At 36.7% G+C, this 17,552-nt stretch overlaps 1 protein-coding gene across 11 annotated transcripts in view; it reads left to right on the top strand.

Annotated features, from left to right (window-relative positions):
• PPP6R3 (protein phosphatase 6 regulatory subunit 3) overlaps positions 1-17,552 on the top strand; it is a 52,461-nt gene that overhangs the window by 27,199 nt on the left and 7,710 nt on the right. For 7 of the 11 annotated variants that reach the window (XM_039551851.1, XM_039551849.1, XM_039551850.1 and 4 more), the window contains 13 exons: positions 408-560; positions 2,482-2,631; positions 3,114-3,178; positions 5,626-5,741; positions 6,134-6,219; positions 7,402-7,488; positions 9,105-9,202; positions 11,144-11,198; positions 11,875-12,005; positions 12,638-12,756; positions 14,094-14,247; positions 15,542-15,648; positions 16,585-16,735. In XM_039551851.1, coding sequence (XP_039407785.1) covers positions 408-560; positions 2,482-2,631; positions 3,114-3,178; positions 5,626-5,741; positions 6,134-6,219; positions 7,402-7,488; positions 9,105-9,202; positions 11,144-11,198; positions 11,875-12,005; positions 12,638-12,756; positions 14,094-14,247; positions 15,542-15,648; positions 16,585-16,735 — 1,472 coding nt within the window. Of the gene's footprint in view, positions 1-407; positions 561-2,481; positions 2,632-3,113; positions 3,179-5,625; positions 5,742-6,133; positions 6,220-7,401; positions 7,489-9,104; positions 9,203-11,143; positions 11,199-11,874; positions 12,006-12,637; positions 12,757-13,381; positions 13,506-14,093; positions 14,248-15,541; positions 15,649-16,584; positions 16,736-17,552 lie in introns of those variants that run through there. The other 4 variants (XM_039551853.1, XM_039551852.1, XR_005601904.1 and 1 more) reach the window with 3 other exon arrangements.

Here is a 17,552-nt window from a genome sequence, read left to right as displayed (position 1 = left end):
AATATATTTAGACTGTCCGCCGAGCTGTTCTCTGTATACTTTAGTAATGCAGAATATAGCTGGATTAGGGAGTGAGAAGAATTTCTTAGGAACTATCTCCTAATTCCTTTCAAGGTTGAGTAGACTTCATCTACTTTGAGATCCTGTCTATAGTTAGCAATCATTTTTTACAAAGTTCTTGCTTTCATGTGACTGATTTTAATGCTTCCTGTCTGTGGAATTAAGATAAGCTACAGTATTTGGAATTAAAAATAGGGTTTTTTTGCAGGATGAAGGTAAGACAGTTGCTCAAGGACTAAATGTGTCTATTTTTAAGCACTACTCAGTCATTGTATGTAGTAATGATGAGCTGATTTTTTTAAAAGATATTTTAATGGGTTTATGTATTAAACTTTTTTCTTTTTCAGAAAAGCGTCATGAAGACAACCTGGGGTGTACTGGATCCACCTGTGGGAAACACACGTTTAAATGTGATTAGATTAATATCTAGCCTTTTACAGACAAATACAAGCAGTGTGAATCAGGAGCTTATAGAACTTAACAGCATAGGAGTAATACTGGTAAGAACTTAATGCTGTCTTCTTTATTTTTATGGATTGCTATTAAGATCTTGTCTGCTTTTTCTGACACTGCAGCTAGTTTTCCAGCGTAACTTTTCAGCACCTTTGTACTGTGATGTCTATTGCTTGTTTTAAGAAGTTTTAATATTGGATTTTACTGTTAATCCATCTGTCTGAAGTCAGCGTTTTCCTCTGACCACTTGAATGGTTCTTATTTGCTATACCTTCATAAATATGTGGTTTTCTTAATAAGCTTGTTTTCAATTGGATGTTCTCAGGTTTTCAGCCCTGTTCAAGGCTTCATTGCTATTTTCAGTTTTTTTCCGAAGTTGATCCCTCAAAGCCCTTTTTCCTCACTTAATATATGGCCTACAAAATGGTATCTCAGCCATGTCCTCTAAAGGAACAGTTATTCTTGGTAGCTTGTATTCCTTCAAACTTCGAAGCATGGAGGTGTACAGCAAACTCAGTTACCTAACTGTGCTAACGTGAATATGTACTTTGAGTACTTCCTACCTCACACTTCCACTTCAGCAGATGTATTCTTTGTGTTCAGGTTCACCCAAGAAATCCAAATACTGGTTGATTAAAAGATAGCTAGCAAATCATGTAGAACTTAAGCTAGTTTGTGAGTAACAATATGTAAACTTCCAAGTTGGCAATTGCAAGCTTAAAGTGTAAATATCTTCTCTTTCCTGATTTTAGTCCAAAACCCCTTTTTCCTGTGACTGATTAATACAGTGTGATTGAAATGTTTTCATCTCAAATTTTCTTGGCAATTGGGTTTGCAGACAGGTACTAACTTTTATACAAATAGCTGACTTCACTGTAGCTGATGTTTTTCCTAGATCCATTGTCTAAGGGAACATACACATTATGAATACTTGCATGTTCTTGTAAATAGATTATTTTGTAAACTAAGTTCAGTGAGGTTTGAACACACTTTTCTGTTGCAGGTTTTACATAAGGAGAAAAATAATTGTAGCCATAGAAGCCTTGGTGCTTCCTACTGTTCGCTGAAACAGCACATGTTTTACTGTGCAGACTTGACTTAGGAAAAGTTACAGGAGAATGCCATTAGTTTAGGAGGACGGAAGGTAGATTGAAGACCTTTAGCTGTACTTTGAATGAGACTAAAGTTGTTCAATGCTGTTCCAATCACTGCACATCTTTCCAGAACTCATTACATTTTGCCAGTGACAGCAGTCATTTGCATTTTGCAGTGAGTAGCCTAAAATAACTAGGCTTGAAGAAAATCTTTCCTATGTTTAAGAGAAAAAATGGGGAGAAGCAGGAACGTGACTAAATGGATGCTGTGTATTGTATCTCAACCTCAGTATTTGTCTTGTGCTTTGTTAATAATCTTAAACTGTGTCTAGATTATCTGAGGTAGCTTTCTGTAATAGGAGGATAAAATTAGTGGATGGTGGGTTTAAAACAGGTAGATACAATTTTGTAAGGAATCTCACTGAAGTTAGGAGCACACTTACAAAAGGAGATTATAGATACCAGGAAGGTTAAGTGAACTGAAAAAAGTCAAGGACTTCTAAGGTCATAAATAACACTTCTGACTCTGGGACTTTCTGGGCAGCAGCTGGCAGAAGGAATGTAAGTGGGGAGCATTATTTCTCACCATCTTCATAGTCTGAAAGTGCATTACTAGTGACCCCTGCAATAAATCCAGTTAGAGTTGCATTCTTGTTTTGATCCAGTATAGTATTCCTTGCATTCAGATAATGGCAAACACAAGAATTACTGTTCTTGTGGGTCACAAATTTTCTCTTGCACAATAATACTTAGTGTAAAAACTTAAAGAATTTCCTCCAGTGTAGTAATTCAAATGATTAGGTGGGTGAGACTATTGGTTATGTTTAATGAAAAGATCTTGGTTTGTGTAAACTTCAGTGAATTTGTTTTTCAGGACATGTTTTTTAAGTATACGTGGAATAACTTTTTGCATAGTCAAGTAGAAATCTGTATTGCATTGATTCTTGCGAGTCCTCTTGAAAACACGGAAAATGGCACAATTACAGATCAGGATTCCACTGGGGACAATCTCTTACTGAAACATGTAAGTTGTGTTTTGTGAGTCTCTTGAATTTTCCTGTTCCCACACAGTTAATTTTACATAAAATATACCCCAATTTTATTTAATGTATAGAATGAAAAAGAATGTCTTTCTGGTTTTACTTAAAGTGTTAGTTTAGGGTGTTAAACCTGAAACTGCCATAGAGTAGATTTTTTTTGTTGCTCCAAAGCGAGCACGGTGAGGAAATGCAAGTATTTATTTATTTTCCTTGAAGTTCCTCCTATTTTTGAGACTTAAAATTGCTATTTCAGTAGCTTTATGCTACTACAGCAACTCAGCACTTAGAAAGGGCAGTAGGATTAATACAGGTTTAGCTTTTTGGTTTGTGGTTGTTATCTGACTGCTGGGCATTCAACCCTTTAGTGAACCTGAAATTAATTGTCTTGTAGACTCTAGTATCAACTGTAAAATGCATAAATAGTGTTCCACTTTACTGCTACTAAGCATATTTTGCTTTTTTACAGCTCTTCCTTAAGTGCCAATTAATAGAAAGAATACTTGAAGCGTGGGAGATGAATGAGAAAAAACAGTGAGTAATTAGTTTTCTCATTCCCTGCAATTGTCTAAATAAGACTTGAGTTGTGAAATGAATGTATAACCAATTCAGAAGTGATCTAGCCAGTTCTAAAATCACATGTACGTTAATATTTGGGTTAAAGCTTTCTCTTGTACTTTTTGGTAGCATTCTAATTCTTTTTCCTGTAACCATTTAAGAACGCAAGAGTTGTCATTCTTGCCGTGTGTAAGATACTACTGTGATCTCTAAAGTTTACCTGTGTTAGAGTACAGAAACATACTATAAGGTTAGAGAGGACAGGAGATACTTTTTCCCAGTAAGCAGTTGAGAATTATTTGTGAACACATCAAAGCATATCACGTACTGGGGAGCATTGGACACCTAAATAGTAAAAGCCAATTCCTCAGCAATAGAGTACCTTCTAAAATTGTGTTTGAAAGGATGTAAGCTTCAAGTAGCTAACATTGTCTGAAACTGTTTTTGTAGCAGGAGAAAAAAATCCTCAGTCATTATCTGAGGTGGTAAAAAGTTCTCTGAAGTCCTGTACATAATTTTAGCTCAGGAGATACTGAACAGTAAATGTTAGTTCTGACCTGTCAAAATATTGAATTAACTAGCTGGGGTAGTGCTGCTGGTTTGGTGGTATGTTGAGACAGTTCCACTCCCCAAAATACTCCTATTCCTATCTTAAGTGAATCAGATAGTAAATATACAGCTAACTGACCTGGAAATAAGGATGGTGAAGAGGCGGGGTAATAAAAAAAGGAATGTGCTAAATTTAACTGTAGAAAACATGCTCTCCTGAATGTCTTCCATTTTATATCAATTCTCCTGAGGTTATAGAGAATTGCCAACTTTACTGACAATTAGATTCTCATAGGAGAGAAATATAAAAAGTTATCTCTCTTACTCCAACCTAAAACTTAAATTTTACTTGGATAAGACTGTTCTTGGTCCAGTGCTTACAACACAAATGAGTTAATTAAATATTTAGTCTTATGTTTGTGAATATTAATGAAGAAAATAGTGTTTCAAACCTTAGGTTGTGCTTTTATCTGGAAACAGACTGTTGTAATTAATTCACTTCTTTATCCAATTTTGTACAGGTATGGCTCCAGCTAGAAAAGATAAATCTTTAAGGGTACTTTTAGCTTAGCTGTTTCAGGAAATGGGTATTTTTTTTAGTCCTTTTGTATTCTATCACTTAATGTTATTTCAAGCAGCTCTAGAAGCTTAAGGGTGACTGCTTTCTGCTGGTAAAAATCTGATATAGTAGAAATTGTTTGGTGCACTGGGATTAATAAGCATTTGCTAACAAAAGATACAGTTGTATTCCAGACTTTCTGGCCAGGCAATGACAATCAGTCTGGTTTGTCAAATAGAAGCACTTTGTGTCATATTCTGTATTAGAAACTATAACCTTTGCTATCACCGTGTGCTGATTGTTTAGAATGTACTTGTCGCTAAAGCACTCTGTAAACAGTGTGGTAGTTTATTCATGATATCTTGCGTAGACATAACTTAATTTCAGTTACCTCATCTGTTAGATGATGATGGTGGAAAATAAAATCATGTGATCTGTGTTTGTATAGCGTAAGTTACTTCATGAGCTGCAGTCACTTTACAGAGATTTCAGTCATGGGAAGTTTGCCTAGCTGTGTGAGTGGGTCTTTCTTGGTTTTTATTTAAAATACAAAACCTTAAACTGGTGCAGCAAAAGCTTGGTTGGCTTGCAGCTAAATGCTAGAGAATCAGTTCAAGTTGGACCTCTCATGATTGCTATTTGGGCAGATTTAGAATGGTTCCAACTGGCAGTAGGTGTTCAGAGCTCTGCTCTAACATCTGGTAATTCCTGTTTCTGCGAAGCAGTTCTGTCTGAAATATTTAAATGGCATTGTAATTTTATCTTTAGTAAGCATGTAAATGTCATTCCTAAATTTCAGGAAAGCAATGACCCTAACTTAGATGGGTATGCTAAGTGTAATACTAAGAAGCCTTGAAATACTAAAGCATACTTAAGAATGCTTTTTCCTTTTGATCATGGGCTGAAAGCTTTGAGGGAATACTTGGTGTTTCGGGGTTTTGCAAAATGCTCTCAGCAACAGAAATTTCCTAAAAACTCTGAATCTGTTGCTAATTCTGTCATTATTTTGCTAATGCTGTGCATTTTGCTTTCTACACGCACACACGTACAAGCAGTACAAACACTTGTACGTCCTTCTTGGTACTTTATGTGCTTGTTAAGTCTCCTCAGCTGGCCAATGTAAACAGTGTAGTCAAACCAGTTGATACCTTAAATTCTTGAGTATTGTTGTGAACCTGTGGTTTTAGGATGCGACTCTAACTTAAGAACCCCAGTTGTTTGTCTTGTGTAACATCTTGACTCTGGCAGTGTTTTATAACAACATACAGTATCCGAGTCACTCTGAGCGCGGGCAGTTGAACTCTGTCTCTTGCAGGGCTGAAGGAGGAAGAAGGCATGGCTACATGGGTCACCTGACAAGGATAGCAAACTGCATCGTGCACAGCACAGATAAGGGGCCAAACAGCACACTAGTCCAGCAGCTCATCAAAGGTATTCATTCGTGGTCTTAACTTTATCTTCAGGGTTTTCATTATCAAATGCTGAGGAAATTAAGCAAACCTAAATTAGAAGGCAGCTGTTGGATTAAAGAAGAGAATAACTGGATTACTTCTGAAGCATTCAGTTTAAAGTAGCCATCCTTAAACAAATGCTTAAGTATTTTCATTTCAAACAGTGTCAAAACTCCCTGAAATAGCTGCAAAGAGATGCTGACCTGCTGAATTTGGACTTGTTTGCTAGATGGAGTTACATGTATGAATTTAGGAGGATGTATATGTTCTGACCAGTATTTTTAGTAGAGCAGAAAAAAATATTTGAAAATTAGGTGATGCTTCATTGTTGATAGTTTCTAATTGGTTTGGGGTTTTTGTTTCCTGTGCTAGAGCTTCCAGAGGAAGTCAGAGAGCGATGGGAAACATTCTGCACAAACTCTTTAGGAGAAACTAACAAGAGGAATACAGTGGATCTGGTAAGTAGTGATGGGTAAGGTATGAAAATTGCTGTTGCTTTACTTGGACAGTTTCTTTTTGTCAGCAGCATTATCAGTCTTCCAAAATCCAGTGTACTTGTAAGGAGTCCCTCAAGTTGCTGAGCTATGGAACTGATAATTCTTTAGTTTACTTTTCAGCCAAAGCCATATCATTAATATTTGTGCTGGCATATTGCAGAAGATCAGTCTGTAATAGCTAATTACTTAGTGTAGCTAATCCCAGGCAATCTACAAGAAGGAGGATTTCTTTACTTTTTCAGGGTAGTGTATTTGAAAACTCCTGTCTGCTTGAGAGTACAAACTAAAAAGTTCAGGAGCTGGTGTTGATTGCTTTATCTACAGGATGTAAATGACCCAGTACAAGTTTAATAGAAGACTGCTACCGGCATTCCACTGCCTGTGTTACTGACCTTGCTTAAGTAACTTTACATACTCTTGTGCACCTGCCACATTTCTTCTGCATGCAGCTGTAGTGATTACACTTTTGGAAAAACACTAAACTCAGGCAGAAGAGGTTTGTGTAATCATGTCAAAAATACAGTCTAAGAGTAATCACTTGGAGACTTTAATAAGCAGAGGCAGTTTCTGATGTCAACAGACCAATTAATGAATTTTAATATACCTGACTTCTCCAGGAATGCAGTGCTTTGCATGTAGCTTCATTAACTTGTGCTAATCTTATGTTATTTGGACTATAAGACTAATTAATTGCTGAATTTGCTATTTCAACATAAATATTAAATGGAGCATAATGTTAACAGGTGTCAATAGAAGCAATAGGAAATTAATCATCTGAAACTTTGCAACTTGTGAACAGGACCAATTTTTTCTTGAGCCTGTGAATGCAAAGAAGTGTGTAGTGCTTGCAGATAAATGTTGTTTTTCCTCTGGGTAGAAACTACTTCTTGGTAAAGACCAAGAGAAAGATCATGTGAAGATGAAGAATTTTAGGCTTATAAAAATAATACTAATTGGCTCTTTGGATACATAATATGTGCTTGGAGGTACTTGATGTAATAACAGTAAAACTTAATTGAAAACTTATCTCCAGACTACACAGTTTTCAGTAGAACAGAAATACAAAGCATTAAAACAATTTCTTTTATCTGAAATAAATGAGTACATTATATACTATGCCAATGACCCAGTTTCTTTGTATAGGTTACTACCTGCCACATTCATTCTTCCAGTGATGATGAAATAGACTTTAAAGAAACTGGCTTCTCACAGGATTCTTCTTTGCAGCAGGTGAGTTGAATTATTTTAACAGCTTAATTTGCTCTTTCTGTAAAAATAAATTACGACATTTTTTAAAAAGCAGTGGAACTTTTGTCTACTCTCACAAGCAAATGTAAATCTAGAAGGTTTAAATTAAAGCTTAGATGTGTGCATGCACACAGCTGTGTCTTACCAAACTCATAATATGCATCTCTTTGAATTCTTTTGCTGGTAGTGAGAGAGTGGGAGCCTTGTGGCACAAGATTGCCAACAGATCACTTAGATGGAATCAGATGCATTAGATGGCATTACTTGTCTGGGTTACTAACCAAAATCTTTCAGATCACACTGACAGTTATGTAGTAACTACCTAGTCTTAAGACTGGCTTTGGTATTTTATGCATTTTCTATAGTTTTTATAATAAGTAATTGCTTGTCTAAGTTTGAATTGTGGGTGGTGGCTCAAGCTTAAAGGATCTGATGCATTTTTATCTGATTAAGTGCTTTTGTACCTATAAGGTGTACCTATACAAAAACTTGATAAGTTGGGTGCTATCTGTAGCAGCTTTAGTGAGAAAGTAAGATCTTCTAATATCTCTGTGCTTTTCATGCATCCCCTTAGTGACCTGCTGTGCCTAGGCAATCCCAGCAGTTCCAGGTAGTTAATCTGGAGAAATGCAGATGGTCCAGTGCTGCTTCTTTCAAGTTTGTCTTGCTGTATACCTCCTCCTTTTATATATATATTTTCTTTTTCCTTAAGTTTTCATAATGCCTTAATCTAAACTTGGGGTTTTTTGATTGTTCTTTTGTCTCTTTCCATATTCACTTTGTTCAACTTTATCACCATACTGTGTCCCTTCAGCTACCTGGGCAAGAAACCAAGAGAGTTGACATGACAGCTTTATTATTACTCTATTTCCTATAATACCTTAGCATTGGCTGACTTTACACATGGAAATAACATTATTAAAAGTCCCTAGATGATGTGTAATAATTTATAATTTAATTATAGTGCTGGGAAATTAGAGACAAAAGCTATTGTTATGGATAGATGATGCCCACATGTACCTTAGTGTGTATATACCCATCTGCTGGCAGTTGACACTGGCATCTTTATTTAAAAAACAGCACAGTTGTGTCAGTGACACTGCACTGAGATGTAAAATGTTCAGTGGTTTCATTCTTCTAGATATTTAATAGATGCTTCTGGTGTGTGCCCTAGACTGATATTGCTAGTGATACCTGCATCATAAATATGCAGCTGTGCTTTAGTATGTATATATAGTTTACTTTTCTGGTTCTTACTATTTATAACTTCATGTTATTTTGAGCAAAGACAGCTTTTTCTTATATATAGTGTTTCCCTGTTTGTTTGGGGTGCATTTGGAAAGGTGCTGGTTAATGTGATTAAACTACAGATTTAACTTTTTTATTGAAAGCTATTAGATTGGCGTTCAAGTCAGGAAATGTAAATAGGGTTGTAGTTGATGCTGCCTTTCAAAATTCAGAGGTTAAGGCAAATCCTTTTCCTGTCCTTTTATGTTTAGTTTAGATAGACTTTTATTTCTTTGAAGCAAAATGGGCAAATAGATTTTAGAGTATTAGTAGAATTATTATATCACTGTCGTTGGTCCTGGGGTTGCCAGGCCTTTTCTGATTATCAGATGCAACAAATGACGTCCAATTTTATTGACCAGTTTGGCTTCAACGATGAGAAGTTTGCTGATCAAGATGACATTGGCAAGTGAGTATAACATTACACTGAATTTGGATATAGTCTTGTGAGTTTTCTTTCTTCCTGTGTTTTTGGCTGTGGTTTTGCTGATAAGTACAAGCATTTACTGATGTGAAGCAGTTGCCAATCAGTCCTGTCTTTTTGTCCCATCTGTGTGCATTGATAGAAGCCTCCCTGAAGAGAGGAAAGCAACAGCTTCTCTTCTTTTTGTAATCTCCTGGTTGTGCCAATGTTGAGAATGCTGTGCTTGTGAATAAAAAACTGAATTATAACTCTGCTTTTTGAAAGCTATGGCTTTTTGTTGACCTGATATTGTTTGGGTCACTTTCACTTTCTCTCTGTCTCAAAGTGGGTTTTTTCCCCTGCTGATGACCAGATGAATAGCTCTACTTCTAAGTTTTCCTGGAAGAGATGACAGTAACAACATGACTCTGAGTATACTTTTCTGTAGGGGAGAGTAATGAAGGGCATTGTAAATCTGCCTTTGTTTATAAGGTCGAGGCAGTTAAAATTTACTTCTACAAAGAGTCTTGGGTGAAAGATGAGGCAATGAGAACAGTCTTGGTCAGGTTAAAAAAACCCAAACTAAACAAAAACCAGCACACAGTAGAAAACACCCCTCACAAAAGCTGGTATCTTTCTTCATAAATAAACTGATGCAATAAAGGGAAAAGGAGAGAGTGGGGGTTCTTGCTAGTAGTAGAGTTGATCATGGTTTTTGTGAGATTTCATGGATTGGGATGCCAGAACATGCAGCAAGGAATAAAAAGCATTACTCGAAGATGGTTTTTATAATAATCTCAGTGCTCTTCTGTAAGACATGTTTAATAAGTGGTGTCTGACTAAAGCTTGTATCTTCCATCCAAGAAGCATTGCTGCCTTTTTATACCACATAACCTGCTGAGATTAGAGATGAAGATAGGATGGTAGAGGAAGTAACACAGGATACTCCTTAACTTTGTTAGAAGCAAGTGGATTTTGGCAAGGATAGGAGTTAGAGTTCCTTTAAGTTCATGCCTTTGGAAGTCTGTTGTCTTGGTAGAAAGAAGATGACTACTTATGTAAAGAGGTCTCAAGATTTGTGACAGGTACACTGATGATGTACTTGCGAGTTGAATTGAGCTGTAGGTGAAGTTAGTTTAAGGTTATGCCTTCTGTGCAAGAATCAGTTACACTGTAAGTTACCTGCATACCATTGTACCATAATTCAGATGGTGGCTTGCATAGTAATACAGTCACACTTGCAGCTTGGGTTCCTTTAGACCACTTACCTTTTTCCTTACTTTGTAATGCAGTGAATATTAGAGGAGGAGGAGTATGTGTTCTGCTGAGTGCACTGCTGACTAGACAAAGAATATATTAACTCTTCTGATATGTAAAGATGTGTCAAGCCTAATAGATAATGGTATGTTTGGGAAGATATTTCAGTGATTGGTTAAAAAACAACTTTATGGGGTTCTTTTGTTAGGAAACAGAATTTGATATTATTTTTATTTTGTCCCTTCGTGTTGAAAAGGTCATTTGATAGAAGGGTGAAATGAGTTAAAATATATAAGAACTGCAAATGCAGATATTTGCAGGATTTTGAGCTGTATCATGGTAGACCATAGTCAGGTTAGGCATCCTTTAGGCCTAGGTTTTTTCCCATACAGTATTTGAGATTTGGGTATATAGTTTCAATTATGCTTGTTTAGGCTTCTTGCATCTTTACACCTAACTGTAGATGGCAATGTTCTCTGTTTGTATTTAAAAGATTTAACAGTTAGAAATATCACAGGAATGCCAGGCCTCCTCGGTGTGTGATTTTGACTGTTTTGTGTTGGAGACTACTTTGTCTTTTATCTTCTATTTTTAGATTATTGGAAAATAAGAAACCAAAGAGAAATTAAATGTCTTCATGTCACAATAGAAAATGTTGTTTTACTGAGTACATTTCTTTTTTTCTTGTAGTGTTTCTTTTGATCGGGTTTCGGACATCAACTTTACCCTCAATACAAATGAAAGTGTAAGTATGTGTTCCAGTATTATCAGAAAAATGACTGTCTCTTAAACTTTAGCATGACCTCAGTTTTGGCAGTGGTTATATTTACTCCTTTTATGTGGAAATCACTGGAAAATAATTACCCTACCTTATTCCCATATCATGAGATTTGCTAATTGGAAGACACGATTATTGTTCTTTTTGACCAGTATTAAGCAGAATTGTGTCTGATTTGTATAGCTGGGTTTAAGATTGGGCGTAGATCTGATTTGTGCATATTGCACACTTGTGTTTTATGATTAGAAGTTACTTAAATCTTCAGTGAGATTCTAGTGACCAGAAAGTAAGAATGGAGACTCTGAACCTCGATACTATTTGTTGATTGAGCTAGAATGACCCACCTCTACAGAAAATAAAGCTGGAGTACTTCGTGCTCTGGTTATCTGGAAAGCTCTTTGGGGTCACTCCTGCATCCCATTCTTAAACATGATGGAAGCTCCTGAGTGTTCTTTGGTCCACTCAGCTTGTTAGTAGCCAAGTAAAACAAACAGCACTGCATATTTGCTTGCCAAGCTTTAAATTAAGACATTCTGGCTTGATGCTGCTTTTAGAGAAATGCTAAAGATTCTCTTCAGAATAGTCATATATTTTTAAGATGTTTATTAATGTAACGCGGATTTTATACTTTTGCTGTGTTTAGGGCAATATAGCCTTGTTTGAGGCATGCTGTAAGGAGCGGATACAGCAGTTTGATGACGGTGGCTCTGATGAAGAAGACATTTGGGAAGAAAAACATATTGCATTTACACCAGAGTCCCAGAGGCGTTCCAGGTGAGAAGGGCGTTTCTCATCCAAATAGCAGTGTCGTGAGCCTGCAGTGAACCTGTCCTCTGGTTCAGTCTGTCTGTTAGTACAGATTGTCCAGAAGAACTGGTATTTCCATTCTGTGGAGAAATAAGTGGAGATGTGGCTTTAGTGCTTTGTTTTCCAGCCATGATTTGCAGAAGATGCACTTTGGCTTTTATAGCTTGCTGGTTTTGGTTTTTCTCCCTGCTGTGTATTCCTTCCCTCTGCTTTTAAACTGGCCCAGCTGTCCTTGCTTTGGACAAGGCAGCCCAGCTCCACACCTCTGTTCGACCTTGGCTCTCTTCTCTACAGTAGCAGTGTGGCTGTGAACATAGGAAAATGCATTGAGTGGAAGGAGCATCTAGTCCCTGAAACTCAGGGCTGTGCAGCCTCCCTCGATATCTACTGAAAGCCTCTCTGTATGCTCAAGTGAAAAATCTTAAACTTCGTTTTTTTGAGAGAGAAATGAGGGGAATACTAAGAGCTAAAAATTATACCTCAGATAATCTGTCAGAAATAATTTTGTAATTCTCTTTAGCCTGAAACTCTGCACTATTTCATTGTGCCCAGAGTGTTATACTAAAAACAGAATGTAAACTCTGTCTTTGTATTTGAAGTTCGGGCAGTACAGACAGTGAAGAAAGTACAGATTCTGAAGAAGAGGATGGAACTAAACAAGACTTGTTCGAATCCCACACCAGTACAGAGGACAAAATGGAAGTAGACTTAAGTGAACGTATGTAGCTTTTTTCCCTGCTGCTTTGGGTTATAGGAAATGGTTAGCTCTAGCAGCCTGATTTTGTAGGAGCTTCCTTGTTTACTGCTTTTATTCCAACTGTCTTAAAGTAGTCTTTCTCACTTGCCACAGAGCATGTACGTATTGGGAAGTTTGAATTCCTTACATGTCTTAGGTTGCTTATTTTCTCTAAAATTCGTGTTTCAACTCTTCAAGAATTAAAAAAGGAGGAATAATCAGAAAGGGGAGAATTAAATGTACTCATTTATAAATATTGAGTGGCTACAAAAACCTAATGTGTTTATCTCCAAACCCAAAAGATGGTATTTTTACTGGAAGCCTTTCAGTCCAGCTTTTCATCTAACAATGCTCTTTTCAAAGACTTCCTACAGAAGCTAAGTGAACTTGTATTGTTCTGGTTTCAAATGTCAATGAAAAATGCACATCAGGAGACTCTTACGTGGAATCGTAACTGATGGTTGAAAAGTTTTCACATTCAAGTCAGACTAAACTGGCTTTTGTTAAACTGGCGATGTCTGTAGGTAAAAACCCTGTGTTTATCTAGACTGTAAGGAATTAAATTAAAATAGAAGGAAAAGTTAAGGGTTTTCTTTTCTTTTGTCAGATTGGTGTCGTTGGCATCTGTGTGTCAAACAAGTTTTGATCCATGTGGGTCTCCTCCCATATCTGCCTGGGTTGGAATTTCTAATTGCTAGTCAGAGCTTCCTTTTCAGCCTGTTTTTTTGTATGTAAGTGTTAATGAAAAACATGTTTCCCTTGGGTAGGTGAAGTATTTTGAATTGACCTATCCTAAATTAGATGCTATTCACAGTTGCTCCCAAATTAAAAATATCAATAAATATTTTAAGTTGTAAAAAGCCTTAAACTTTTCTGAAACTTAGCAGTGGTGTTAGTGCATGAGAAATTATTTGAAGAAATTGAAAAAGGGATGAAAACTCCTAAGATTTTCATTATTATAGAAATTAGTTGAAAAATGGTAACAAATATTGAGGTTAATTTAAAGGATAAAGTGGGATTGTACTTGTGATCTAATATGTTTTATTAGTTTTGTTCTTCAGATAAAATACATTTTTTTTAGCAGAGTACTCTGAGTTACTGATCCTAAAATTCTGCCTTATTAGCAGAATTTTCCTTCTAGGGAATACATTTATTTTTTAACCTGATGTACAGGATTTTTCTGCATGTGTTTGAAGTCTAGTTATGAATTTTGCTTCTCTTTATGGAATGTACATAGAGAGAATCAGTGTGTTAGGCATATGTGCACTCATGTTCTTTATTGAAATTTGTTCCTAATGAACTTCATGATGGTTTTTCAGCACCTAACTGGTCAGCGAATTTCGATGTACCCATGGAGACTGCACATGGTGCCAGTCTGGATTCTGTTGGCTCTGCTGTGTGGAGTACTGAAGCACCTGTGCCAGCTAAAGAAACTGGCTGGGCTTCCTTTTCTGACTTCACATCCTCTTTGAGGTAAGGATGTCAGTTATTCACGGTGAGTTTGGTTTTCTTGGTGTGTCCATCTCTACACAAGCCTGTGTTGCTGGTGTTCTGGTGAAATACAAGGTGTATGTAAAGTGTCTGAAGAGTCCCATGCGTTCCAATGGCATGTGTTTGTATGAACTCCCTTTCCAGGATGGGTGGGTACTAGTGTCATTGTTCTTAAGAGTTTTTATGAGCATCTGGGTCCTTTCATATTGGTCTCTGACCAAAATTTGGGCTGTAATTTTTTTATTATTTATTTTTTAGTGTAGACTGAACTCAGTGAACTGTTGAATGTAAAGGTTACAAAAATAGTTGAAGATGTGGATGCTATTCTGTGGATGTTATAAAACAAATAGGTTGGGGATTTTTTTTTTTTTTTTTTTAATTTCATATAGTTATGCAGCTGTGATAACTAGGTTAAGCAGTTCTGCACTATTTTGAGAACATCCAAGATATTGCTGGTTTCTTTTGGATTGAACTCTACACTCAGCTGAAGTCATGTATGTACCTAATCAAATAGATGTAAATTTTGAGTTGCCAAATACTGGCGGTTAAGAACTGATTCCTTCTCATATTAGAAGACTGCTTTTATACATTTGGCTTTTGACTTTCTGTCTGGGCATTAAAACAGCTCAGATATAAAAGTATTATTTTTTCTAACATACAACAGTGTTGTTTCAAGATTGAGGCAGGTAAATTGATAATCAGATTAAGGGCCTAGAAAATGAAGACTTGGAGTTGCCACATTACTGTATAGAAGAGACACTCTGTGAATGGTGAGACTTTTTTCAAGTGGGCAAATCTTGTTGTCTGAGTTCCTTTAGAATGAAAAACTTGTAGCTGTACAGTATATAAGTAGTGAAATCACTTTTGTAGTGGTTGATGACTGCATTGGCAGTCTCAACAGAGAGCTATCCAGTTCAAAAAATGCATTTAGAAAATTAGTTAAAAATATTTGGAAACACTGCAAGGAGCTGGTGATTACCTGTAGGCCTTACTTACCAGGGACATGTCCACTACTACTTGTAGTGTAACAAAATCAAACAAGTGAAAATAAAATGACCATCAAACATCCTCAGCTCTGTTCTGGTGCATTTTGCATTACTAAACGTCCATTTAACATGTCTTTCCAGGACTCTCAGAAACAGACTTCCTGTAATTCAGTTTCAGTATAGTTCTAGGCCTTATAGCTTTCATATAGTTCTAGGCCTTATAGGTGTTTTAAGAACACTTCATTTTGCTATTCAGAAATGTTTCTAAAGTTCTTTTATTCTACTTGAAGCTCAAAAGACTCCTTAAGAAGTAATTCTCCTGTGGAAATGGAAACAAACACAGATCCGGGTGATCCCTTGAGTGCAAATGCAACTACTCTTACAACACAGCTAGAGAGTAAGTAAACTGCATTCACAAATGCAAATGGCTTGATTGTAGGAGTTGTACATAAGAAAAATCTCCATGTACCTTAGTTTTAGTTTTCCAGAGACTCTTCTCTGGCTCTGCTGCTGTTCTACCAGGTAAGAAAAGTGACTGGTCAAAGAATTTCTAAACTATTTTAGTTAGTTTCCCATTTAAAACAAGAGCCAGTGTTACTATTGCCTCTAAGAAGTCTGCAGATCATGAACAGCAAAGCATTACAAAGAAACAAAGTGTGTTCTGTTAGAGAATCCTCTCACCTGTGTCAGCATTTAGCTGAGCTGATGCCCATAAAGAATGGTAGGTTCCTGTCTTGTCCTATGTGGCAATAGGCCAGTAGCCTCAATGTGTTCAAACTTCTCCTTCCTGCTCATGCCTTTCTAAGCCACCTTCACTATGCACACGCTAATTGTTTGTTCTACATGCATGAACTGGTTAAAAGGATGAAAGTATTTTAATGAGCTTTTTTTGTATCTGTTATTACCAGACAGAGCAAGAAGTGCAGGTGAGAAGTCCAGGCAGACTGGACATCCCGGAGGTTTGTCAGTACTTGGAAACTTAGTGTCAAATTTGTACTGTGTAGACTTGTCATGGATTTGACTGTACAGAAGAATAATTCATCACTGTAATCCTACTAAGGCCTTGTTTAGGCAAAACTGTTGCAGTAACCATTGTCAGTCAAAATGAAAAAAAAAGTTACAGACTGCGCCTTTTTCTTAAGCTATCTGTAAGTAATGCTCATGCTCTCTCTATATGTGGCACTTGCAGAAAGGTGGCATTCTCTGTAAGGAAGAATTCAAGAAGTATGCAAAACTGCAGAAATACTGTTCTTGTTATATTGGCTTATGTGCTTGCACATGAAATAGAAACATAACCGGCCATGTGCTAAATTGCTTCTATTTCTACTTGTAGCCCCAGGAAGTGTTGCTATGGAGGCCAGCTCAGATGGAGAGGATGATGTGGAAAATGCAGACAAGGTGACTGAGACAGTCATGAATGGCAGCATGAAGGAGACACTGAGCCTAACTGTAGATGCTAAAACTGAAACTGCTGTTTTCAAAAGGTGAGAATGCCTATCTATTGTCTTCCCACCTTGTAAATAAAATGATGGAATGGTTGATGGAATGCTGTGTCATCAGAGAGTTCTTTTTAAGTGATAATTCCTGAGGCTTTAACTAGAGACCTTTCAAAGTAATTGTTCTGAATTTTTTCTTCTAGTTAGTTACTGTAACATGCCTTATCAAGCCTTAGTTTCAGTGGAAGACTTGACGCAGCTTCTGTCCCTGATGCGCATTATTGTGCATTTTTCATGTACGATTTTTTAACATTGCTCATCAAAACTAAGCTTTTAAAATTTTGCACAGAATTCTTAGAGTTGGATTGGAATTTCATTCTTCTCATCCAGGAGGATGGAAGACACAAGCTGAAGGCCAGCCAGGCACTGCTCTTGAGCGTAGCTCATCAGACACTTGGGGTGATCACTGTTGGTGGTATGCATGATGGTGTTAAATCTATTCTGGACTACAGGTGGCACATGGAATTCCAGAATAACTGGAAGAACAACTTCTTAATTTTGCTATTTTCTGATACAAAGATTCAGGAATAAGTGTCTTACAATATGGTCAAATTCTATATTATATGTATTGTGATCCTTTTATGAGAATAAAGCACATTTCAGTGTTGTCTACTCCATCCCATCTACTAAGATATTGTGATCTCAGATTTAATGATCATGTGTTTTTTATTTAGTATCAAATATTTTTGTAGGGAAACAAAGGCTGCAAACAGTCTGACCTGCAAAAACTTTGCCTTCTTTGAAGCTGGTGTGTCCTGCCTCCACCCTGATGTTTACAAATTGGAACATGCTGCTAGAGCATTTT

Source organism: Corvus cornix, chromosome 5, assembly GCF_000738735.6.
Source record: "Corvus cornix cornix isolate S_Up_H32 chromosome 5, ASM73873v5, whole genome shotgun sequence".
In the NCBI taxonomy this organism is placed as follows: Eukaryota; Metazoa; Chordata; class Aves; order Passeriformes; family Corvidae; genus Corvus; species Corvus cornix.
The sequence above is the reverse complement of the archived record's forward strand: the minus strand, read 5'-3'. Positions and strand labels throughout refer to the sequence as shown.